At 41.5% G+C, this 25,788-nt stretch overlaps 2 protein-coding genes and 2 non-coding genes across 5 annotated transcripts in view; 3 read left to right on the top strand and 1 right to left on the bottom strand.

The window, feature by feature from the left end:
• bcar1 (BCAR1 scaffold protein, Cas family member) overlaps nucleotides 1–6,286 on the top strand; it is a 117,817-nt gene extending 111,531 nt beyond the window's left edge. For both annotated transcript variants that reach the window (XM_056281344.1, XM_056281345.1), the window contains exons 7-8: nucleotides 3,686–3,775; nucleotides 3,883–6,286. In XM_056281344.1, the coding sequence (XP_056137319.1) occupies nucleotides 3,686–3,775; nucleotides 3,883–4,425 (633 nt within the window). In that variant the 3' untranslated portion in view covers nucleotides 4,426–6,286. The remainder of the gene's footprint in view (nucleotides 1–3,685; nucleotides 3,776–3,882) is intronic.
• A 4,116-nt stretch (nucleotides 6,287–10,402) lies between these two features.
• trnam-cau (transfer RNA methionine (anticodon CAU)) lies at nucleotides 10,403–10,474 on the top strand. The gene has a single exon. It is a non-coding gene; the product is annotated as a tRNA-Met (tRNA).
• A 267-nt stretch (nucleotides 10,475–10,741) lies between these two features.
• Nucleotides 10,742–10,813, top strand: trnam-cau (transfer RNA methionine (anticodon CAU)). The gene has a single exon. It is a non-coding gene; the product is annotated as a tRNA-Met (tRNA).
• Nucleotides 10,814–11,536: 723 nt separating this feature from the next.
• Nucleotides 11,537–25,788, bottom strand: part of zgc:158868 (uncharacterized protein LOC791147 homolog) — a 61,919-nt gene continuing 47,667 nt past the window's right edge. The window contains exons 4-7 of the mRNA XM_056282522.1: nucleotides 16,184–16,241; nucleotides 13,887–14,005; nucleotides 12,302–12,412; nucleotides 11,537–11,930 (exon numbers count right to left, since the gene is read on the bottom strand). Coding sequence (XP_056138497.1) covers nucleotides 11,817–11,930; nucleotides 12,302–12,412; nucleotides 13,887–14,005; nucleotides 16,184–16,241 — 402 coding nt within the window. The 3' untranslated portion in view covers nucleotides 11,537–11,816. The remainder of the gene's footprint in view (nucleotides 11,931–12,301; nucleotides 12,413–13,886; nucleotides 14,006–16,183; nucleotides 16,242–25,788) is intronic.

Raw genomic sequence — 25,788 nt, 5'->3', positions numbered from 1 at the left:
TGTATGTGGGTAAGTGTATGTGTAACAGGCATCTATTTCTAGTTGCCCAGCTTTCTGATGCTCTCAGATGCCTTGTTTTCAGGGTGAAAACCATGCATCTATTGATGCAGTTGCTCTTCAGATGCTTTTACACATGACATGACTTGACATGATTTCTAGTTTGAGAATATGTCATACTTCAGGGCTGCAACTTGCTCGTCTTTCTGTCCTAGAAGGTGTCACATTTAACAACTGGAAATTGCTGGGTGTTGACAGATTACAAGACTCCTTGAAAGGCTTCACAATGAATCCAAATCTTGTAATGCACTTTGAGAAATACCACAAGGTCACCTATTTCATGTAGCCAATCAACATGCAGCACTTCAAAATAAGAAGGGAATATTCTGATATACAAAATAAATAATTGAGAACACACGAGTACTTGTTGACCTGGCTGCATTTTGTGTCATCATATGTGCCAAAGTCCCCATTACTCGGTTTGTAGGTAGTGCTTTTTCAGCCGCCATTGAGGTTTGCTGCACTGCAGTATTTGTAGTGAGAGCAAAGCACCTCTGACTTTAACCGGAGAGCTCATTGGCTGTTGATCGTCATGGACATAAGAGCCCACCCCGGAGACCTGAGAGAAAATCAAACAGGTTTGATTTTGTCTTGGAAGGCAAGGCAAGGCAAATTTATTTGTATAGCACATTTCAGCAACAAGGCAATTCAAAGTTCTTTATATAAAACAGAAAAGGCATAAAGACAAAATGTAAAAGCAACATAACGCAATAAAAATACATTTAAAAACAAATATAAACATAGAGTAAACGTTACAGTACAGTGTAAGATGATAATCAAAAGCTTCACATTTGATTTAATAAAGGCAGTGGCAAACAGGAAAGTCTCCAGCCTTGATTTAAAAGAACTGGGAGTTGTAGCAGACCTGCAGTTTTCTGGGAGTTTGTTCCAGATATGTGGTGCATAAAAACTGAAAGGTCCCTCCCCATGTTTAGTTTTGACCTTTGGGAAAGAAAGCAGAGCTGTCCCAGATGATCTGAGAGGTCTGGATGGTTCATAGCATAGCAGAAGATCAGAAATGTATTTTGGCCCTAAAAAATTCACTGCTTTATAAACCAAGAGCAGTATTTTAAATTCAATTCTTTGATGAACAGGGAGCCAGTGTAAAGACCTCAGAACTGGAGTGATGTGATCCACTTTTTTGATCTTAGTAAGGACTAGAGCAGCAGCGTTCTGTAACAGCTGCAGCTGTTTGATCAGTTTTTTTGAAAGACCTTTAAAGACATCATTGCAGTAGTCGAGTCAACTGAAGAGAAATACATGGATAAGTTTTTCCAAATCCTGCTGAGACATAAATCCTTTAATTCTTGATATATTCTTCAGATGATAATAAGCTGACTTTGTAATTATCTTAATGTGGATATTAAAATTCAGGTCTGAGTCCATGACTACACCAAGATTTCTGGCTTAGTTTGTGGTTTTTAACATTACTGATTGTAGCTGAGCGCTGACTTTTAATCATTCTTCCTTGGCTCCAAAAACAATTACTTCAGTTTTAGCTTTGTTTAATTGAAGAAAATTCTGAGACATCCAATCATTGATTTTTTTTCAGTGAACTTACTCAGAGCTTGTATGGGATTATAGTTCCCTGGGGATATGTTTATGTAAATATGTGTGTCGTCTGCATAATTATGGTTACATATTTTGTTGTTTTCCATAATCTGAATTAGTGAGAGCATATAGATGTTAAAAAGAAGTGGCCCCAGAATGGCGCCTTGGGGAACTCCACATGTCCTTTTTGTCCACTCAGATTTGTAATTACATATAGACACAAAGTAGTCCCTGTCCTTTTAGTAGGATTCAAACCATTTAGTTCCTGTGCCAGAAAGTCCCACCCAGTTTTCCAGTCGGTCTAGTAATATGTTGTGGTTGATTGTGTCAAATGCAGCACTGAGATCCAGTAATACCAGGACTGAGATTCTGCCACTGTCTGTGTTCAAGCAGATGTCATTAAAGACCTTAACAAGAACAGTCTCAGTGCTGTGGTGTGGTCAAAATCCTGACTGGAAGACATCAAAACAGTTGCTTAGAGCCAAGAAGTTGTTCAGCTGCTAAAAAACGGCTTTTTCAATTATTTTAATTAGAAACGAGAGGTTTGATATGGGCCTATAATTTTCCTTTTCTTTTCCTAAAGGGAAAATTCACTGATTTTAAACCATATCTCTGTCTGTCTGCAACAGGGATAGCACATGAAAAACACCTGCAACTTGTTCCCAGTCGTTTCTGTATCTCTTAGATGGCAGTGAAACCAAGTTTGTTCCCAGCCACCAAGTGATGTATTGTGATGTCAGTTGGTGGCTGGAAAAACAGCCTAGCGGGGTTTGTAATACCCTAAGTATGCTGTTCAAAAACACATCCTCATTCTCTTGACTAAGCTACATTAGCCTCACACAACACTACCGCAGAGGATTTTATGGATGATGATACGGATGTTTTTGCGCAATGCATTCTGTTATTTGTAGACACTGTGGGAAAGACTGAGCAGGAGAACATCGATTTCTTCATCAATATCGTACATAGCATTTTATTACTTCAATTGACTACATTACTCATCAGTACTGAGTGCACATAAAACTAATTTTTCGCATTTTTGCAAATCTTTCGATTTGATTTTGTCAGGATCTCCCGACTGAAATTTGCCATTCGAATAACTTTCATGGAATCCTTGAACTATGTTCTCTTACCCAAATCAAAAAATATTGTTTGAAAATATTTGTAATAAAGTATACATTTGTGTGGCTTGTCCAAGTCTACTTTCAAAGCATTGGACACTCCTATTCTTCTACACTTCTTTATAATGTGCCAGGAAAACATAAAACCAAGTTTACTTGTTCATTATCACCATGAACATCAAAATGGATGAAATACAAAAGCCTCTCTACGGGGAAGAACGTATTCAGTGTTCTTTAATGGATTCAGAAAACCAGCCGTATTTGTATTTTACAAAGAACTTAAGTACTTCCACCACCCTTAGATTTACTCAGATGTTTGCTGCCTTCTTTTATTGAAACCACTATAAATGAAAATAACTTTTTTTGCTGCCTTCCAAGGGTTCTTTGGACTGAGATCAGTCTAAGAACCAGATAAAACAGGGACTCTGTGGTACAAACATGTAGTTGGTTTCTCAGAAAGGACTTATACTTACCCCTGCTGGCTGAATGGAGAACTGCTTTATAAGGGGGACTACCGAGCTGGAACCGTTTCACAGCAAAAGCAATCTTGGCGAGAGACTTGAGCTTTCATTCAGCCAAATTGTAATCCATTCCACTCCACTTCAGCTTCACTCCCAATTTAGTTTTTTCAAATCATATGAATGCAAACAATGTCAGCATATTTCAGTCCATTTGTTGAAAGGGAGTGATGGCTTTTCAACCCAAGATAGCCACACAGCCATGACCACTTTAAAACTCACTCCAGCCAGGAGATACTGTTTGTTTGGAATTTGTCAAATCAATGTGATTTCCTAAACACATTAAAGACCCCTTTTTTAATTGAACAGGAAATCTTAAAATCATTATGATGGCCAAAAGAATCCCCTGATATTAGAATATTAGAAATCAAACAGATGTCTTTTGAACCTGGTAAGGACCGAAGTAAGCATGCTGTAACTCTAATTCGTCTCTTCTAGGGAAAGGAAGAATTTGAGAAGAACCAAAGGCAGCTACTGGAGAAAGGCAACATTATCAGACTCAACAAGACACAACTGGAACAGCAACAGGTGTGTGTGTGTGTGTGTGTGTGTGTGACACAAAGAACATTGAGGAGCAGGAGTTAATTAATCCCCTGGCTCACTCCTCTCCTCTCTCTCTCTCTCTCTCTCTCAAGATTAAACAGTTTGAGCGGTTGGAGCAGGAAGTCAGCCGGCCAATCAACAATGACATGTCGGGCTGGGTCCCGTCCCCACATCACCCTCTCGCAAATCACCTGGCCCGAAACAGCTCTGGAGGTTCCTGTTCCAAGCTGTGCTACGGTGACCGCCAGCTACTTCTCTTCTACCAGGAGCAGTGTGAGCAGAACGTAACCACTGTGACAAATGCCATTGACGCCTTCTTCACTGCTGTGAACTCAAACCAGCCACCAAAAATCTTTGTGGCTCACAGCAAGTTTGTCATACTCAGCGCTCACAAGCTCGTGTTTATTGGTGACACCCTCTCACGCCAGGCCAAGTCACCTGAAGTACGGGCACGGGTGGCACAGACAAGTAACGCCCTCTGTGACAAACTGAAAGATATTGTTATCAGTACAAAGACAGCAGCACTTCAGTATCCCTCGCATGGAGCAGCTCGAGAGATGACAGAGAAAGTGAAAGAGCTGGCAGGGTGCACACAACAGTTCAAAACAGTTCTGGGACAACTTGTAGCTATGTAAAGAGGAGCAGAGAGGAGAGGGAGTTGAAGACTGATGCAGCAAGCCCCTTGGGTACGGACATGGAGACCCTGTGTGTGTGTGTGTGTGTGTGTGGGTGGGTGTGGGTGTGTGTGTGTGTGGGTGTGGGTGTGGGTGGGTGTACTGTGCATACAGCAAGACAAACCAAATAGAGACAGAGATGATGGTGCCCCTATAGCATGGGGCACCGTAGACCTTTTGATCATAGGACTGGAGATGCTGTTCATCCACAGAGAGCAGGATTTGTAAACTCTTTATATCCTTGGAAAGCTGTGTACACTCATTAAATGGGAGGTTGGATATTCAGCATGGGGTTTGGTTTGGTTTTAGTTTACACTCCTGGAGTATAAATTGGAAAACCCTGTATGCCCCTGAAACAAGGGGTTTGTGACCCTGTATATGGGTGTGAACTGATAACTTTGGGACTGGGACACTGACCTCAATTCTTCCCCTGCTCCCTTCTCCAGATCCTATCTATCTCTGTATTCACTGGGACTATTCTTCTCTCCATCCCTCCTTCCCTTTTCCCCAGTTGGCTTTTTATTCTACAAATACATGAAGCAATGTTTTCAATGGGCTGTGTCAACGGTTGTAAAATAATCATTGTAAATATTTAAGTTACCTATTTAGCCAGAAAAAATTAGAGAAAAAAACAAATGACAAATGAATTTACATTATATAAACAAATGATTATGTATACGTATATATGTATATATACACGTATATATGTGTATATGTATGTATTATACACGTATATATGTACACACATATATATACGTATACGTATATGTATGTATGTATGTGTGTAGTTTTTAGAGAGTATCCATCATCATCACTGTAATTATTTCTATACTGTATAATTATGGTTCTGATTCTCAACGCTATCACTGTTATCATGATACGGATGTCTAAATTACAGTTAATATGTATATATGTATGCTGAAGTACCTCTATGCTCTTTTACTCCTGAGGCAAGTCAGACCAAGACAAGACAAACAAGAAACGTCATATTGATATATTGATATAGCCTGGATATGATTTATAGAAAACCTGAAGTCGATCAAGAATAAAAATGAAATTGCAAAGATAAGGATGTGGACAAATGGGACTAAAAGCATAGTTGGCTATAAGGCACAAAAGGTATAATGAAAGATACTACTGGTCATAACTTTTTGTAAAATTGACGAACTACATACAAAATTTTGCTAGTGTATTTCTTCCTAATATTTCCTCCTGTTTGCTGTTTCTATCATTCACACTGATGTGATCCACTATGGCTGTTACATTTGTTTGCTCTAAACAGTGGCCCATAATCCCAGTATGGCTGTTCAGAATGGCTGTATAGAAGACACTAAAAGTTAAATCTCGGTGCTAAATTGCTTTTCTGAAAATTAGGGCTATGCTCCTTTGTATGAGACCTGGAGAGATGATGTGTCAAAGGCTCGATCTGGATGAGATGAAAATAAATCTGCTTTTCTTCTTTACCTTGAAGCTCTAACCATCTGGGTCTTTGTAAATCAGGATGAAGAATGAAGGACTGGACGTTGATGTCAAGTGCTGATTCAGGACGTTGGCGTGGGGCAAAGTTTTAGTTTTGAGAACTTGTTTAGCCAGTGTTGTTTGACCAGTCAATAATCCCCACAGACGTGTAGACTCGCTAGCCCTTCGGCTAGCGAGTCTACACACCATGACCGTACATTGTTACACTACCTCTCCTTTGGGAAGTGCATCCTCGCACTTCAGCATATCAGCTCCCTCACGCCTTTAAGTGCATATGCATCCCACCGCTGCCACCAAATGTAGCGCGGAATCGAACCTGAGTTCCCTGTAACATGGGCGACCGTGCTAACCAGTCAACGAATTTTGCTGATCCTAGCGGAAGAATCTATATAGGTGTAAGTAACTGTCAAAATTGGGAAAACACCCGTAAATTCCAAAAGACGTGTACAGGACAGGGTGCTGGGCCAGCATAACTTTATATCACAGCTCAGAGCCAAGCCCAGTTTATTTGCAGTCTCAGTGGGATTTATGTTCACACAGCAGATGACGATGTACATCACCTTCAATCCTCATACCCTCTGTTCGATATATGTTTGACAAATGCTTGAAAGTCAGAACTGAGAGACCGCGCATCCGCAAAAATAATTTCCTGTCCTGATGACAGAAAATATTTTGAGGCATCGCTCCACTATCTTAAGTCATTAATTACAGCGCTTGGTATATGATTTGCTGTCTTTTCGTGCTCATTATCCAGACCAGAGGAAATTATCCTCCACCTGCGTCGTGATAGAAGACGTCTCTCCGTAGGATGAATGCAATCAAATGTATTTTTTTGGCATTTTTACTTTGCCATCTGAGGGGTTCAGTGAACCTAAACCATGACAGGATAATCCACCTCCTGCCCTACCAGAGCTGCTACATCCCTTCTTCAGGGAAAATAAGTACTTGGTCCAGTGAAATCCTTTTTTCTGTTTGCCATAAATGTACCTGGACACAGTGTATGTTCTCTGCATTGCATGTCACTAAAGTGTGTTTCTATGGGATAGTAACAGTTTTTTGTTGCTCTGCAAACCAGCCATAATAGTTGTCTCTGTGACAGTGTTGGAATACTGTGATTATACTACTTACTAACACCTTTGCTTAGATTGAATTTGCACTCACCTGTTTCAATTTCTGATCTCCTTTTCCTTGCATCACAAACCTGTTTCAGGAGCATCAATGTTGAGAAACAGGTACTGCTAGGCACAGATAAAGTTTTGTCTCAAATTCACTGCGATCTTTTTCAAGCCAGGATAGCCAAAATTGGCCCATAGGGTTTGCATGTCTACACCTCTGTAAGGGGATATTAACGAATAGTATTGATATAGGGACTACTCTTACATTCATTATAGTATGCAGCTTTCATTCACGAAAGTGTTTCCTTTCTTTGATTTGGCTTTTATCTATTAATGGATTGGCCATTGTGAATAATCTCAGCAACATTTCCAGTCGTACTATGAAACCAAATATGTACGTCTCTCAGCCTTTGTGATGGCCCAGTAATTATGGTCCAGTCATTGGTCATGTGAAGTGCACAATGCGTTCACTGTGTCCCTTACGAATGTGTTTCTCCTACATCATAAGAAGAGTTTTAGATGGTAATTATGATGCCTTGATGGCAGATTAAGCAGCGACACCACATATCTGCTCTCCTTCTCAACTAAGATGAGAATGACAAGAAGTGACCTGACTTGAATAGAAAATAACTTGTATAAAACCCGATGGAAATTTTATCGAAGAGACTGTTAGCATTTCCATTCATTTGCGTTATTCCGCCAGCAGAAAAGCACATTGTTGTTTAGGTATTTCTCTGAATATATAAGTAAGTACAGGTCCTAGTGTGGGAGTGTATGCAGGCTTGGCTGTGGTGATGTTAAATGTTGATAGCGTGGGCTCTATCATCTGCATTAATGTGGATGTATTGGCTAGAGTCAAACCGTGTAATGATGAGCATCTAAGACTTCATGCATACTAGAGTGTCATCATGCCAATTCACCTGTTATTAAGCCAATCCCAACACCAGAGAAAGTCCTGATTAGATGTGGAAAAAGTCACATTAAACTAGTTTATATCATTTAAATAGGACACCTCAAGATCATTTAAACATAAAATATTTTCCATCACCTTCGGTGATTTCAGGTTTTAATCAGCAGAGCTGTGGACCGGAGACCTGCTATGTAACACTTGAGACTTAACTTAAGCATTGTTAAAAAAAGACTTGAAAGCAGCCCTGGTAAACAGTAGGGGCATGTGAACACAGACCAGCTCTAAAAATGGTGAAATATGAGTTGACACGATGAAGGCCAGCTAGTTTATATGAGCCGACTGGCCACCAGGACTCACCTGCAGATCCACCCTCAGACCTGACTCCAGGAGTTGGCCTCTTTTGGATGGTGGAAACTTGTTCTTCTTATCTACCATTTTCTTAGACATTATGTCTGTCTGGGTCCTCATTCCAGACCTTTCTGCCATGGAAGACCATACTAGGAGCATAATGCTCCTGACCACATAGCACTGGGGACCATTTACACCTTGCAAGCCTTTATGCCACCACAAGGCCACAATCCAGGAAGGGAAATTTTATGCAAAAACAAAAAGAAGTCATCAAGTCAATTTTATTTGTATAGCCCATTATCACAAATTAAAATTTTGCCTCAGTGGACTTTACAGCAACACAACATCCTGTTCTTAGACCTTCACATTGGATAAGGAACAACTCCCTAAAAACACCCTTTAATGGAGTAAAAGTAGGGAGAAACCTCAGGGAGAGCAACAGAGGAGAGATTTCTCTCCCAAGACAGACAATGTGCAATGGATATTTTGTGTACAGAATAAAACATAATTTACAGAATTCAGCACTGAAAGAGGATAACAGAATTATAATGGATGTATAAAATATATGAAGAATGTGATGAGGAGGTTGCCAAGTAGTGTCCAGATACCACCAGAACAGCCCAGGACCTCAGCCATGCCACCACCATCACCATGTAGACCTGACAGGAGGACAGACTACGCATGCTCACACAGACAGGGGAGACTCACATCACACCATTCCCATACATGGAAGATAAGAAGAAGAAAAAACCAATAGTCACACATTGAGAGAGAGAAGGATATAACATTGAAACAGGATAACAAAATTATATGGATTTATAAGATTTATAAACAGAAAATGTGATGAGGAGGATGCCAAGCAGTGTCCAGGTGGCGACCACCATCACCATGGCAACCTGGGAGGAGGACAGACTGCATGTGCACACAAGGGAGACGTACATCACACCAATTGCATATACAGAAGAGAAACAAAAAGGCATCATTCAGAGAGAGAGAAAATAAATAATAAAAAAATTACAGAAACAAACGAACCAACAGACAGAGAGAAGGAGATAGATAGATAGATAGATAGATCCACATGAATACAATTGCTTGATCTAGTTAACATTAATCATGCTACTGTATATCTGACACATTAGTTATTTTGTTTTCCTAAATTGTAGGATGAAGACTTAAAGGTATAGATTATTTGATTGTCAAAAACATTATCCCCGCGACCCTGAGAGCAGGATAAGCGCTTCAGATAATGGATGGATGGAAGAAGAATTAATGGAACTTTTCAGTCTTCTTGCACAGAATAGGTTAGGTCCCATTTAACTGTATCCCCTTTAATTATCATGCAAATTATGTGGGAGAAAGAGGAAGCTCAGCTTCTCCAAATATTGATGTTCAGTGGATGTCATGTCATGAAATTAGTTAAATTATATGTGGAGGTTCACTAGATGTAGCCCTTAACTTAAATAACAGTAGAGGTATTCACACATTCTACCTCATAAGTGCTCCAGGATCAGATCAATTTAAGGTCTTGTTTCAGGGTAAACACTGACCTTTAACATATTGTCCTCAGGACACATGTTGCCAGCAGTAGTTCTTTAAGTCCAGGCTGGCAACAGCCCGGCACTAGTGGCCTATCGGATAAGGCAAGGGCCTCTTAAACCCAGGATTGTGTGGTTGAGGCCTGTATTATTCAGTTATAATCTGAATAGCACAGCAGAAGTGTGCTGGGTCCAGAGGTCAAGTCATTGAAACCATCCCCTGCTACAGATGGCAAAGCTAATGACATCTCTTATAACTAAAGTTGGCAAAGGTATTCCATCTTCCATGTATGCAGTTGTCAGCTGAGCCCTTTTCATCTCAGGCCAACACAGGGTTGTTATGGAGAAATAGATCATTTAAAATAAGATCACACTACTCATGCTAGATGCACTTAACTGTTGTGATTGGGAGCGGGTCATAATTGATTAAGTTCCACATTAACTTTCAGTTGCTCATCTTTAGCAGACTAGTTGCTGGCCCCCTCTTTAGGTCCAGGCAGTAACAGCATACAGCTGTCTGGCTAATGAATAAAGCAAGTGTTGTAACTACGAGCAGAGTGGCGCAGCGGAAGCGTGCTGGGCCCATAACCCAGAGGTCGATGGATCGAAACCATCCTCTGCTACAGTCAGGATTTTCTTATTGACAAGAATCTACAATCCAGTAAGGGAGACAATGGAAAGTTAATGCAAAAAAAGATGAAAATGCATAACACAAACCAATAGATAAGATGAGCTACATTAGCCATGTTACTGTATAACTGTAGGCTGAGAATTTAAAGGAACAGATTCTTTGACTGGTTGCTAAATACAAATGAAGAATTTATGACAATATTCCTGGCCACCTAATGAATAAGACAAGTTTGTGTTAAAGCACCACCCTAATTGACATGAGCAGAGTGGCGCAGCGGAAGCGTGCTGGGCCCATAACCCAGAGGTCGATGGATCGAAACCATCCTCTGCTACAGTTAAAATTTTTCTCATTGGGCAGAGTCCCTTAAATCTTATGTTGAACTCTGCTAAACTGTCAGTTTAAGTAATCACATGCTGCGGCCTATGGGATTACATCTCGTTCGGCTGCTGCACCCATTAGCATTTTTGGCCCACACAGGGCTTCTACAGAGTAGAGCACCTGAAATTGCAGCCCTACATGAAACACGCTTGATTGCAGTTGTGATCGAGAGGACTTGATTTGAAAGTCTTTGGCAATGGTAAAAGAAGCAGTTTCCTCCTAGTAGCTTGGCTGACTGGTCTAAAGGGCTAGATTTATGCTCCAATTTGTATGTGGGCATGTGTGGTCATCCTTCTGCTTTTGACAATATTTTTTCATTCTATGAACAATCTGTCTGGCAAAATTAGCAACTTTTGGCAGGCAAATTTAAAAAAAAAAAACAAGTGATAGGTGTTTGCCAAGTCCACTACAAAAGGTATTGACATTAGTCTTTGTGCCAGATCCAGCTTGATCTCCTCACACCCATTGCTAACGATGACAGCATATATGTTGTGTTAGCTAGGGCGCAAGCCAAGAGGCTTGTCGATGAGACATCTGGGGAAGGACGCAGAGACAGAAGGTCGAGTGATTCATAACACTAGCTAAGTCACTTAGCTGAAGAAAACAGTAACCCTCACTGAAGAGTCACAGGTGATACAACATATGAATGAGCCACACCGGTTATTTAGTAGAATACACTTTAGTAGACATTGAGTAAATTGATAAGCAATTATACAAGGAACTGTTCAGAATCACCACGCGTGGGTTACAGAGCTCAAAGATACGTTAAATGGCAGACTTTTCTCCATATTCATTTTCTCCCTGGGCTTAATAGAAAGAGAGAAAAAAGACAGCAAATTACGGAATACCATTCATATAATTCCTCATGGACTTGTGTAACACTTGTGGATCCTAACAATGTCAGTCATCAGCCTACAAGACCGTCGTTAGCAAGTTAGCACGTTAGCATAGCACGGTTACCAGGGGATGCTGTTGCCTTGCCAGTCCAGCAGGGTGCCACTGTCTTTATTGCTGAGCCATGACATCACCTGAAGCATGCCCTGCACGCTCTCCTGCTTGGGCAGAGGAGCCTGGAGGACAATAATCACAACAAAAACAGAAATGAAATGACAAATAAACTTACAATTACATCATAAACTTGAAGAATTGACTTTTAAGAATGTTTTTTTTTCTTCTTTAACATCGGTTTCATTTTGGTTACAGTTCCTGGCTTACAGCAAAATGCTGTGTTAAACATGTTTTGCCAACATGATCTTTATACTTGTTTCTATTTTTTGAGGGAAAATCCACTAAATTTGAAAAAAAACCCCAAAAAACTTGAAAACAAAAACCCCTACCTATCCTTGTCACCCCCTGCTTTCACAAACATAAAGACACTTGACCTCCTAGCAGCACCCAAATCTTTCCCTCCCTCCTCCTCCTCCTTCCAATACATCCTCACCTCATTTCCTCCCATTTCAGTTTGAACCCAGCCTGGGTGGATCGCTGTGACCAGTACGTTGTATTTTTTGAAGTCCTCGGCGAGACAGCGAGTCAGCATGTTCAGTGCCGCCTAGTAACCGACATGAAAATAACAAGAGCTTTGTCTCAAAGAAAAGTAATTCAATAGCCTTATTCAGCTGGTCAGTGTTTACTTGGATTATGGATATGACAGATGTGCTCCTTCAAAAAGAGACTTGGTTAATCAGGAGTAATTTATTGTTGTTTTTCTGGAGATCATTCTGTCAATTCAGATGTTTTAATGAGAGTCAGATCATATTTACTCAGTCTAAGTCACAGGCTGACAGTTTTACAATATCTAAACTCTATGAGATCGCAGAAGGGGTGCATTTTTTTTTATTCCAATATCTATCTTTAGATCACCTTTTCATCATATTTTCATTTCTAATTGGAAAGGTGAAAACAAATACACATCAAGATACTTTTGGAGGCTGTTGTTTATTTATTTATTTATTTATTTGTCATTTTCAAACAGCCTTTTCCATGATAGATTATATTTCAATGAAATAAAATGGACGGTCAAATTCAGATTTCGGACATTTTATGCACGATAAAGGGCAACAAACAGAGTCTGTGACATGCCAGCTGGCTGGAGAACCAGGTGTAACACACACAGCACATCACACGTCTGATGTGGCATTCAATTCCCTGTTGGAACTTGCAAGCTCTGCGTATTCAAAGTGTATTTATTGTAAGGGGCCTTAAATTAAGACACAACTCAAAATGTTCTCACCCTGGGTTTGCTGAAATTTGCTCTGTGACATCAGATCAGCACGGCGGCACCACAAACTGTAATTAACTTTGTTTCTATTATCAATTAAAAGCTTTCTCAAATCAACTTTTTAAGGTTTATTTCTACACACGACTTCCATCCTTTGAAATATTGGCACACTGTGTGTGTGTGTGTGTGTGTGTGTGTGTGTGTGTGTGTGTGTGTGTGTGTGGTTAAAAATACACATTGTTACACAAGTGTGTCTATTTGCATTATGTTCACCAATCCACTAAATCATTGTAATGTAGCCAATGGCGCTGGATAAGCGGTATCAGTACTTTTCATTCATACAGCTTTTATGGCGTTACCAAAGCAGGGAAAGTAAATTGCTTATCTTTGAAGCATGGAGTGATGGTTTTACAATAATATTGTGACCAATGTTTGATGTTAAATGATGTGGATTGTTTGGATTACATTGACGTCGACGGTCAAACTTGTGACCGGGAGCTTCTGAGTTCCCAGTCAAATAAGTCAACTTGTCAAAGTAGCTCTAAGACTTGAATAGAGCATCTCCATTCAAATTGTAAAACATTTAACTACATAAGAAGATGTGGGGATGTATCCAACTTTTGGGGATGTTCTTGTGAAAAGGACGGATGATGTCACAACTCAATTCATATGTAATGCCACTAGTGACCACATAGCCAATACTTTGAGCTTCTACACATTGGAAATTCTTTAGGAATTTTAGTGTCTAATTTAAAATGTATTTATCTGTATTTGAATCTTGTGTAGGCCTGTTGTCCAGCAGTACCTTGCTTAGCCTATATGCATACATCTGTGCCCTGGGGAAGTTCTCTGGACACTTCTCTATGGAGCCAACCAGAGAGGAGATGTTGATGATGGCTGACCTCCTGCAGGACATACGACCCCCTGAGATAAGAACAAACAACCGGGACCACGATGACAAAGTGAAAGGTCATGGTACCAGATGGAAGCACGACAGACACCTTATCTGCCAATAATAGTGATGAAGTGGTTATCTACAGCCGTTTATGAGTCACAATCCCATAACTCTGAGTTTGGCTTTTCAAAGTCCCCTAAGGTCAAAGGTCATGGTGGTCTGTGTGGAATGTCCTATCTGTCAAAAATAAGAATTAAGTTGTTGTACATCTGTTAATGAGTAATAGCATTTTGAAATCCCATGATCTTGAGATTGACCTTTTAACCATTATCTCAATCCAATTTTGTCCAAACTTTAATAGAGACCTTCTGGCATGATCTCCAACACTACGTAATTTTTGTTTCATTCAAGCCAGTATTTTCTGTAATGTCATAAACAGAAACAAACAGGACTCAAAACAATATCCTGGCAGGGGGAGAGATAAAAATACAAAACAGGGGAAAACAACACAGAAAGAGTACAGTGAGGGATAGAGAGAAACCTTCGTTCTGACAGTGTGAAATTTGAACTCATGATGTCTGAACAATAAAAAGAAAAAGACAAGAAAAGAAAAGAAATGAAATCCGCCTAGAGTACAGACTTGGCACAGCCAGGACACGGTGTGTGATGCAGTGCACTGACTGCTATCTCAGGTCTTTGTGCAGTAGCTGTCAGTCAAAAGTACCACTTTGCAGAGACACTAGTATATATGCTTTCAAACCAATATACTAAGAAACGATTATATTAGGTACACCCCGAACAAGCAGGTGAAGTTTAGCAATAAAGTCATGCTATCAGGCCAATATAGCTAGAGAACAATATTGCCAGCAAATATATCAACAATTGGCAAAATGTTACTAAAGGATGGGTTATACTACAATCTAACATACTATAAAACTAACATAAAAACTCCTTAGAAGCAAATTCTGACAAAGAAACTTGAGTACGCAACGCATGAAACAGGCCTGTACTGCAATGTATTAAAACTTTTTTTCCTGTATATATATATCATTTTTTGTCTTTCTCCATTATGTACATAGCCAATTTATTCCACTCTTACCCACATCTGGCTTCCCACCTGTAGACACGGCCAATTGTGTCTCCAGGGATGCCTGACCAAGCCGGAGGTAACACGGTGAATCGAATCGGAGATCCCGTGTTAGTCGACAACGGAATAGACCACTACGCTACCAGGATGCCCTCTACATAGACTATATAGAAAAGATGGATGAGCGCCTGTAACATCACCCATTGGTTTCTGAAGGGGAATTTTTAAGCCTATGGCTCCATGCTCACCTCCATCTTGCCAATTGCTGGAGACAAAAAAAAATAATAAAAAATAATACAAATTTGGGCAATGGGATGGACCAAGGGTTGGAGCTGGGGTGGGATCTCAGTGGCAGACAGTTTGACAGACCTGTCAATCAAGGTAAGAACACCTTCAACATACCACTTTTTTAATCCTTAATATCTTCTTAACGGAACAAAATTTTTCAAAATGACCACTCTAACACTGTTTGCAAGGCTTGAAATTGGCGATTGCGACCCCAACTTCTTAAAAAAAAATTTTTTTGAGTGACTGTATTTGAAAGAAGTTGAAAATGTCTCACTAACTTACATTGGACCAGAGTTATTTTGGAGCTCGCCATCTAGTGGCCAGGCTGGAACTACAACTTAATGCACTTATGCACCGGCTTCAACTGACAGTCCCGGTGGTTGCCGCTTCGTTTTTCTCCATTTACCCCCTGGCTTGTCTTTCTAGGAGGGTGGGTGATACATTTGATAGCTTGATAGCTACATTTGATAGCTTGATAGCTAATGTGACACTCATGACATAGACACTTAACACACATCTGTGAACTAACTGCCTCTGTCAGCATGTCTACACCCGCTGAAGTTCAAGTCAAGTGTTGTGATAGAAGGCTGTAATTATTGACATTTTTTGTTTTTATTTTTGCCTGATGTATGAAAATACACCAAACACACTTTGCACTCTAAGCCATTTTTCTTCTAAATTTGATTTAATCTGCCTGTCTGACTTTCACTCACCCACAGCTTTTATTTGTATGGGAGCCTTGACTCTCTCCTCAGTTACAGTAAAAAGAAAAAGAAAAAAGTAAAGACTGAACATACAACTGCAGAACACCTCAAAAGGTGAAGACCCTGACCTTTAACCTCTGGCGTTGAGTTGCCCTCTGCTGCCCTCTGGAGGTAAGGTAGCAACATCTGTGAAAAGAGAGGGAAAATAAACGAAAGTTTATATCACACGTGACAAAAAAAATCACACACTTCTGGTGGTTCAAGGGTCTAGTGTAGTCAAGGGTGACGTGTGTGTGTGTGTGTGTGTGTGTGTGTGTGTGATAGGTAGCTGGCCAGTGATAGGTTTGTATCTTTAAACATTAGTCCGGCACAATGAACCATGTTAATAGACTCTCCAGAGATACAGAAAGATAAAGTTGCACTGACATGATCAGTCACTGGTCCAGCTGAACTACATCCGGCTAATCTAAGACCAGGTAGGAGTAGTCAGGTTGTCAGACTATATGACTGACACACGGCCGTGTGTGTTTACTATATGTGTACATGTGTATACATACGTGTGTGCCTACGGTGCATGTGAACTTTAATGAGCACAATAGACCCGGGGCCGTAGTCACAAAACATTTTGTCTTGCCAGTAAGAGGTCCCCCAAACAGCAGGGAACGTTTCTAGCTAGGAGTTTCCTCTTAAAACTTATATGACACCAACTTTTACTAAGGAATGGGGAGGAATCTTAAGATAAGAGAAAGGGCTTGGTTGACCTCGTTTCCATGGATGAGTTTCATGAACAATCTTGCTTACTAGGCCCACAATGATTGGCTGACGGGGACGGGTCTCTGTCATCATAGAAATACTGTAGGAGGTATCATGTTGCCATATTCAAATGAGGATTTTAAAATAAAAAATGTGGGCTATGTGCCACTGATTAAACATGAAACCAAAAATAATATACTGACTTGTCAAGTATATGTTTAGCTAATTGTTAGCCTTTTACATGTCTGGCAATTAACAGATATGCATATAAGCAGCCTTTTAATTATCAGACTGGAATAACCATGGCTGATAGTAAGACGTGTGAGGATACACTGTGCAAACCAAAACCAAAACCAAACTGGACACAACAGCTTTTGCTTCTTGCCCAACTTGTGCGTAACGGAAGGACTTTGTAAAGGAAAAGTTAGAGTTGGGATAACTTGAAAAACCAAAAAAATAAGCTTGTAAATAAATGCAGCTTTCCCACTTCTGTCCAGAACCACCGATGACTGTGAAAAGCACTGGTATTCTTTGCGGTCTCCGGCAAAGACACAGATTGCAGAATTCATGCGATAAACAAATGCCACTGGTAATAAATAGGACATTAGGCCAATTATTTTCAACTACACTAGACAACAATATTCTATTCTCTGTCATTAAATGTGTTTAGCCTATACAAAACTGCACATGAATGTATTTACATATAAATGAACCTCACTATACTTGTCACCGCAGATTATACTAACATGTAATCTATCATTTGAAATATCTATTTATTTATTAGGTGGAAGCTCAGCACCCAAGGCTGTATTGCCTGTTGCCTCCTTGGGCACTCAAAAACCAGCATAACAGGGCTGGAGGGGAACACTGACCCTGCAATTCAACTGCTGAATGAACTTGATGGGCAAGTTTTTCTAACTGAACATTTGTCTCATATAATTACTCACAACTGGGACACAAACACAACACAATTATTAATGATTCTCATGTTTAATCAATTCTTATGTTAAGTCAAAGAATTATATAATTACAATGACTTTCAAAATAATAATAATAATCAATCATCATCATCATTTTGTAAATGCCTCACAAAGATATATAGGCTAGACAAAATAGGACACCAAATCTTTCTTTTCGGGCCAACAGTTCAGTTGCCAACCATGGCAATGCTGCTGCCCCCCTCCCTCCTGCCCCCTCTCTCCATGCCCGACTCCTGCCAGTCCTGCAGCAGCTGGTGGTGGTCTTGCTCCATTAGCACCTCTGTTGGAAATTGGAGCTTGAAATTAGTTTATTACAGGAACAGCATAGGCTCCTTGATGCACAGGAGAGGCTCCTCCACTTACAGGAGGAGTACTATTCTCAGAAACCGAAGATGCTTAAAGACAGAGAATCTCTTGAATAAATACATTACATTACAAGAGCTTGTGTTTTGACTGATTTGTGCAAGGTTATACAATAATTGTAACTGAAATACTTGTTCTGCCTTGGTAAGCCAAACTGCACTATCACACTATTCAAACTGAAAAGTGACATTACACTCCTAGTCTGAGATGCTGCTCTTATCAGCAGGATATTGTTGTTGCGATGGTTTACCCAAAGTTTGTATTGGTGAAGTGGTCCCTGTATGCCAATCCACTTCGTAGTACGTGAACAGCCACTCTGCCTTCATCATCAGCAGCAGCAGCAGCAGCATCATCGTCAACTGCATCATCATCATCTACACTGCAACTTTTCTTGTGGGCTCTAAAACACATAACACCTTGAGTGAGACTGCGAATACATATTGAAAGGTTCAATACAGCCATTTTTTTGTAACCTTTTGTGAGCTTACCTGTTGTAATGTAACTAAGGTCCTAGTTGTGGGTGGATGTGAGGCGTGAGGAGCCGCATCCTGCAGAGATAGCCACTGGCTTCCACCAAGTAACATCCAGCTGGCACATGATGCCTCCCAAACAGCAGCCTCAGGCCACTCTCCTGTAGGATCTGGGGGTCATGTGTTGCTCCTGGCCACTTGGTGACGATGGCAAGAATATTGTAGCTGGCATCAAAAACCACCTGTGTGTTGATGCTATGATTTTTTTTCTTCTGTTGACAAATGTATGTTCATCTTGTGATGGTGCAATAATTTGGATATGTGTCCCATCTATAGCACCAACTACACCGGGGTAGTCCAGCTATGGCCATGAAGTCGGCTTTGTCTCTTTGTACTTGGCGACACCAAGACGAAACCGTATGAATTGTCGGCTGATGTGGGAGAGTGCATGTATTGTTGTATGTAATATTCTACCGATGTCCGTCATTTTACTGTTACCATTACTTAGCCATTTCCAGCAGCCATTGTCTCCCATAGTTTCAGTCAGTCAGCTCATTATTTTATCATTGTCTGTTGTCCTTCCTGTTTTATTTTGAAGTTCTGACATGTTTTGTCGTGTCCGCTCCTGTCCCTGGTTTGGTCCTCAGTCAACCCGTGTATTCCACACCTGCTGCCACTCACCTCATTAGCCACAGCTTTTAAGCCGTGCCTGGTAAACACTCCTTATCTCGCCAAGTCATCTCTTCATTGTGAAGCTTATTGAGTTACCAAACTCCATTCGATCCGCGGAGTCCCTCTCCATCTTTAAGAAGCTAAAGACCCAGTTCTTTCTCGAACACCTCCACACCTGATGGTGTGTGTGTGTGTGTGTGTGTGTGTGTGTGTGTGTATATATACACTGACAGCTGATGGTTGCTTATGGCATGAAACAGGCTTATATTGTCTCATAAAAAAATTACTTGACTAACTGGATTATATAGTGGTGATACACAAATGAGGGTAGATTCACCCGGGGGCTGCTGCTCCTTTACGGCGGACATTCAGAATGTTGACGTAGGCACTTAGGGTTTCCGGGGTGAGCCATTTTTGCAGCATCCAGCGGGTAGCTGGTTGCCACGAGAGATTGTGCTGTATCAGTGTCGTTTTGTGTGGCGAGTTAACGGAATTGACTCGACTCGATATCTGCACTCCCACAATATATTATGGAGAATTTGGGGGACAATCACAGGAACTGCCGTGGCTAGGACGCGAACCGCTATTGCTCGCACCGCGGGAGACATCGCCAACCGCTCGACTAAAGGGTCCGACCTGTTAGTTAAGGACCAACGTGTCTACTTATCCATGCCCGTTACAATATATATAAACACGGATACAGGAAAAAATATTTTAATGCATAGCTGTACAGGCCTGTTTCGTGCGTCTCGATTTCGGAAAAAAACCCCAATATCTACTCATATATTTTCGTAATGTGTGTGTGTGTGGTGTTAGTGTAGATAGCGGGACCGAAAACTAAAGCACTTGTGATCCTAATTCTTTTTGGAGGTGGTAGGTATTGTTTCAGAGAGTAAGGGAAAAATCCCAGAAATTTAAAATTATGTATAAATATGCAAAACATGCATTTTTCTAAAAATGGCTAAACACCATTTTTCTCGGCATTTCAGATGATTCTGAGAATCTTTGATTTTTTTCACCTATATAAAAAAAAATTTTGGGACAAATGTTTTGGCATTATGCAAAATATATGCATTTTTGCAAAAATGCACTTATGATCCTAATTTTTTTTGGAGGTGGTAGGTATTGTTCCAGAGAGTAAGAGAAAAATAGCAGAAAATTAAGATATAATTATGCAAAATATCGTAGCAAATTCGGGGGACAATGCAACCACAGGAACTGCCGCGACCGGGAGGCGAACCCGTATCGCCCACACCGCAGGAGACATCGCTAAGCGCTCGACTAAAGGCTCAGACCCGTCTGCCAGCGGCCAGCGTGTCTACTTATCCATGCACGTTACAAAATATAAAATGTCGAAACGAAAACAAATAGACTTGACAAAGTTTGGTTTTACTAAAAATTCCAACAACGAGAAAAATGGAAAAGAAATTGAGAAAGTGGAGGAGCAGATAACGAGCAAGGAAGTTGTCCAGCTAGCTGATGCTAGCATAGCCAGTACTGCTAGCCTAGCTATTACGGCGGAGTCCGGAGCAGGAGCAGTACATCGACCCTTGCCACCAGCAACATCTGTCCCACCTGAGACTGTGCCATCTAACGCTACCTCAGACCTTCCAAAAGTGTGGAGTGCGAGCCAAAGCAAGGAGTGGCAGGAGCGGCAACCATGGATTTTTTTTCAGTGAGGGTTGCATCGGATGTTTAACATGTAAAGAGGCAAAAATACTACTTGGACCAGAAGGAGGGGTTCACTTATCCAGCGAGTGGGAAAATTAAGTGTGCATAGTGACAATGCAAAAGTTATGTGCAACAAAATATATAAACACAAGGACAGTGCTGTGCACAAACAAGCCGAAGAAATGGTCAAACAGAAAAAGGGACGTGATGCTTAACATTATTATTGAGGCTAGTGCACACCACTTTGATGAGACAGAAGCAGCATTCAGAACCGCTTACTGTTTTACAAAACGAATGTCACTCATGAAGATGGGCCCCTTAATAAACTGCAAGAACAAGATGGGTCTAAAATGGGAAACGTACATAGATCAGACCACTCGTGTGCCAAGATTACAACCCACTTAGCCAGCAAAATGAAACGCACAATAATATCCAATCTGAAACAAGCAAACTCGCCGATTAGCATCTGATGAAAGCTCAGCGTATGGGATCACGTACCTCATCATCTACCTTAGGTCTGACATCAGTGGCAATGGTGATTTAGAAAATATCTTCTTGGACTTGGTTGAGGTAAAAACAGGGCACGGATGCTGCAACAAGCTATTCCTCTTTGAGAGAAAGTCTACGTGATGCTGGGTTGGACGATGAGTGGTTGCGCAAGCATTTAATTAGCATCGCAACAGACGGGGCCTCCGTTCTAACCGGAAAGGTGTCTGGGCTTATTACTTAAAACAGATTTCCCCAGACAGTTGTGCTACCCACCTCTGCTCTATAGCACCTAACTTGGCTGAGTTGAGGTGGCAGAGGGGATTGTTATCAGTCAGGACAACAAACTTTGAACCACGCAAGTAACCCCTGAATTTTTCAGCAACTGCCCATTTTAAGGCAAGCAACTCCAACTTCATGCTACTATAATTACGGTCATTCTTCTCAGCCTGGCGTAGTCTGCGGCTAGCATATGCTATGACACGTCTGGTGTCACCTTGCTGCTGACACAATACAGTGCCACATCCATGCTGACTAGCATCTGTCTCAACTACGAATGGTTTTGTGAAGTCGGCAAAACCCAAAATGGGAGCAGAGGTAAGTTTTTCCTTTAACTGCTCAAAGGAAGAGTCACACTCTGGTGTCCACATATTACAAAACTGGTGACCTACTTTCCCTGTTTTCTTCACACCTGAACATTTGTTTACTAGGTCATGCAGTGGCCCGGCAATCTGTGAGAAACCTCGAATGAATCTCCTGTAGTAACTACAGAAACCCAAGAACGACTGCAGCTCTTTGGCAGTGATTGGGACCTTCCAGTTCTTAACAGCAGAGACCTTGGAGGGGTCAGTTCCTATACCTTCTGCCGACACCTGATGACCCAAAAACTTTACTGACTGTTGTAGGAAAGCACACTTCTGCAACGTCACCTTAAGGCCTGTCTCTGCCAGTCTCTTAAACACAGTCTCAAGTCTCTCCAAATGCTGCTCAAATGTCTCTGAAAAAACCAAGATGTCATCTAGGTAGACCAGGAGTATCTGAAAAATGAGATCATTCATAGTAACTTGCATAAGTCTCTGAAATGTAGCTGGACCGTTACAAACACCAAAAGGCATTCTCACATACTCATACAGACCAAACGGTGTAGTAAATGCAGTCTTAGTCCGATCTCTCTCATGCATAGCTACCTGGTGGTATCCGCTCGCCAGATCTATGGTCGAAAAGAACTTTGCCCCTCTCAGCGCATCAAAACTCTTATCAATTCTCGGGAGCGGGAATGCATCACGTCTTGTCTTTGAGTTGAGTTTCCTGTAATCGACACATAGCCTCAGACTACCATCTGCCTTTCTCACTAGTACTATGGGCGAAGCATAAGCACTGGAGCTTTCTTGAATGACCCCTTTTTTTAGCAGCTTGCCAATATGTTCCCTGACTTCACTGTACTGTGTGGGTGGGATTCGTCTGTATGGCTGTGTTACAGGTATGTCATCTGTCAGATGGATCTCATGTTGTACTTTGTCAGTGTGGCCTAGATCTTCATCTTCTGTTGCAAACACAAAAGAGTACTTCTCCAGTAACAAAGTCAGCTGTGCTTGCTGTTCTGGGTTACCACAAAAATTGAGCTTGCCGAGAATTTCCTGCACATCTGTCGGTGTTTCGGGGTGTTCACTGATACTCACTTGTTCAGTGTCTGCTGAGATTCTCTGGAACTGTACCTCACAAAGCTCATCACTTTTCACAGTCTACCTGAGTCAAAACCCCTAGCCTAGTCCGTGGCCCTAGCCAGATATCTTCATCAGACATGTTCATGACTCGGACTGGAAAAATGTGATTGCCCGATGAAACCAAAGTAGGCACAACAACCAAACCTCCAGGAACGGGGACACCCACAGACTCCAGCAACAAAAAAGAACCATCCTCAGTCACGGTCCTGAGTCCCCTAGCCATAACTGCAGCAGCAGATGAAGCAGGTATATGGACTACATCCTTACCAGCTACCCTAGCGAAAGAGAGTCTGTCTGTTGCATGTACTGCATGAAGATGATTAAAAGCCTCTCTCCAGTTTGAGTCAAACCTCTCCTGCAGTGTGGTGTCAAACTCAGTGTGTACTAGCTCTCTGCATTTTTTGACAATGTTCATCCCTATTAGACCTGGAACAGAGGAAGAGTGTTCAGAATCTTTAACTATCAGAAAACCTCGCTCTGGGATAGTCAGACCCATGGCTTCTACATCAAGCTCCACATAGCCCATATAGGGTATGTCTAATCCATTAGCTGCAGTGATCCTTAACCACTCAAATGCCGGGTGAATGTCTTCGCCTTTCACTGACAGGTGTTCCCTGAAAAAAAACTCAGAAATTGTACTGACCTGGCTACCAGTGTCAAGTAAGCAGGACACTGTAACACCTCGTAGTTTCACCTCAACAGTTTTACATTCTCCGACTGCACGCTCTAAGATCCTGTTTCTGTCTGGTGTCTCTTTTGGTGAGCCAGCTTCCTCCCCTCGAGTTGTGTGGCTCATGACAACTGAGGGTACGAGTTTTCCTGCACTACAGAAGAACTAGGTGTTGCGTCCCCTTGACCCCCTCTGGCCTGTGGGCATTTTCTTGCAATGTGACCTATTCCTCTACACTTGAAACAGATAGGCTGACCATCTGGTGTGAACTTTGGCTGGGGTCTAGGTCGTGGCTTGGGCTCTAGGAATGTCTGTTGAGTGCTGCGCTTACTCAGTTCACCTACAGCAAAGGCTAGATCAGCGAGTGTTTTGCCTAACTCTGCTAGCTGTTTTTCCTGATGGGCTACTGCTCTCCGAACATCATTTAATGCAGTACCTTGGTCATTGTTTGTTTTAATAGTAGAGCACTGGGTTTCTGGAACCTCTGATGTAACTTGGTTGCTCTTTATGACCCTGGGACGATGAGACCTGCTGTCCTCCATCTCCCACAGGAGGGCCTCGTTCCTCACATCTAGAAGACTGCTCTCTGGTTTGTCCCTAACCATTTTCCTGAGTTCACGCCTGAGTGCTGCTTCTCTTAAACCCTCAATAAACCGGTCTCTGAGCACAGTTTTCTCATTAGGTATTACATCTGTGGACTGTTTCACTACAGAGCTCAAAATCTGGGATAGTGCATGGGAGTAGTCACGGAGGTCTTCTCCATCAGTTTGGTTACGGTTGTAAAAGGTCTGCAAAAGCTGTGTGGAACTGCGCTTTTCCCCAAATGCATTGCTCAGGTATGAGTATAAATCACTGGGCCCCACTGACTGACCCCTCATGCATAGTCTCACTTCTTCTAATGCAGGGCCATGCAATAGAGATAGTATATAGTAACATTATTCTTCTGTTGTTTGCGCTCTGTATCTTAAAAACCCTTTCAACCTCTTCAATAAACTCTTCGACAGATCTCCTGTCTGTACCACACTCCCTACTAAATGCTTGGATCTGGCGTCCTCTTGGAACGTAGATGTATGAACGTGTGGGTGCACTGTTATCACTTGCTCTCTGAGCCCTTGCTTCACCATTTAACCTGGTGAGCTCATCTCGCAGTCTGGCGAGCTCTTGCATGGTGGTCTGCATTTCTTCTGTAGCACCTTCACCTATACCCGTTATGCCACCTGAGGCGTGGCCATTATCATTACTTGAACTCCCTTCATCACCAGAATCACTAGACATAATGATATATTAATATTTACTCAGTCCAGTATAAATGAGGATATTTGGTTCAAAACCTGGTTCAAGGATACTACAAGGACAGTCTTTAACTTGGAGCCTTGCTGGATCTTGGTCTTTGTAGCTGAAGTTAGCGCTGGAGTCCTCTGCGCTGGTACGGCTGAGTCGTGTGAAACAGGAACCACCAGAACCTCGTAGAGCCCCTCACGTCGTCTCTCGATGGTCACCACCTCCACAGCAGGATGGCTTCAGACTCAACACCAACGGACGTCACCAGCAATCTTCACCACTGCCGTATTTTTTTAAGTAAAAATAAGCCACTCTGTTGCCAATTTAAAAAAAATGTTTTAGCTACACCCCACTCCTGGTACCAAAATTAGGTAGCCCGCGGAATTAGATACCACACAGGACACAATTACTTCCGGGGTTCTTGTAGCTTTAATTTTATTGTTTGAACCTTCGAATGCAGATCGTTTTACTGAGTGCATAAATTCCTGTGTCTTTCGAGCAAACAGCTCATAAATGTTCACAGATGTGGCAAGTTTAACAGAAAAGATTTTAAAAGGAAAATAATAAATACAAAATACGGTGCAAAATACGGCAGTGGACTATGTATGTTAAACAGGGTTTAACAAAGACATGTGGAACTTCCTGAAGATCGCGCAACTTCTC

Source organism: Lampris incognitus, chromosome 6, assembly GCF_029633865.1.
Source record: "Lampris incognitus isolate fLamInc1 chromosome 6, fLamInc1.hap2, whole genome shotgun sequence".
Lineage (NCBI taxonomy): Eukaryota > Metazoa > Chordata > Actinopteri > Lampriformes > Lampridae > Lampris > Lampris incognitus.
The sequence above is the reverse complement of the archived record's forward strand: the minus strand, read 5'-3'. Positions and strand labels throughout refer to the sequence as shown.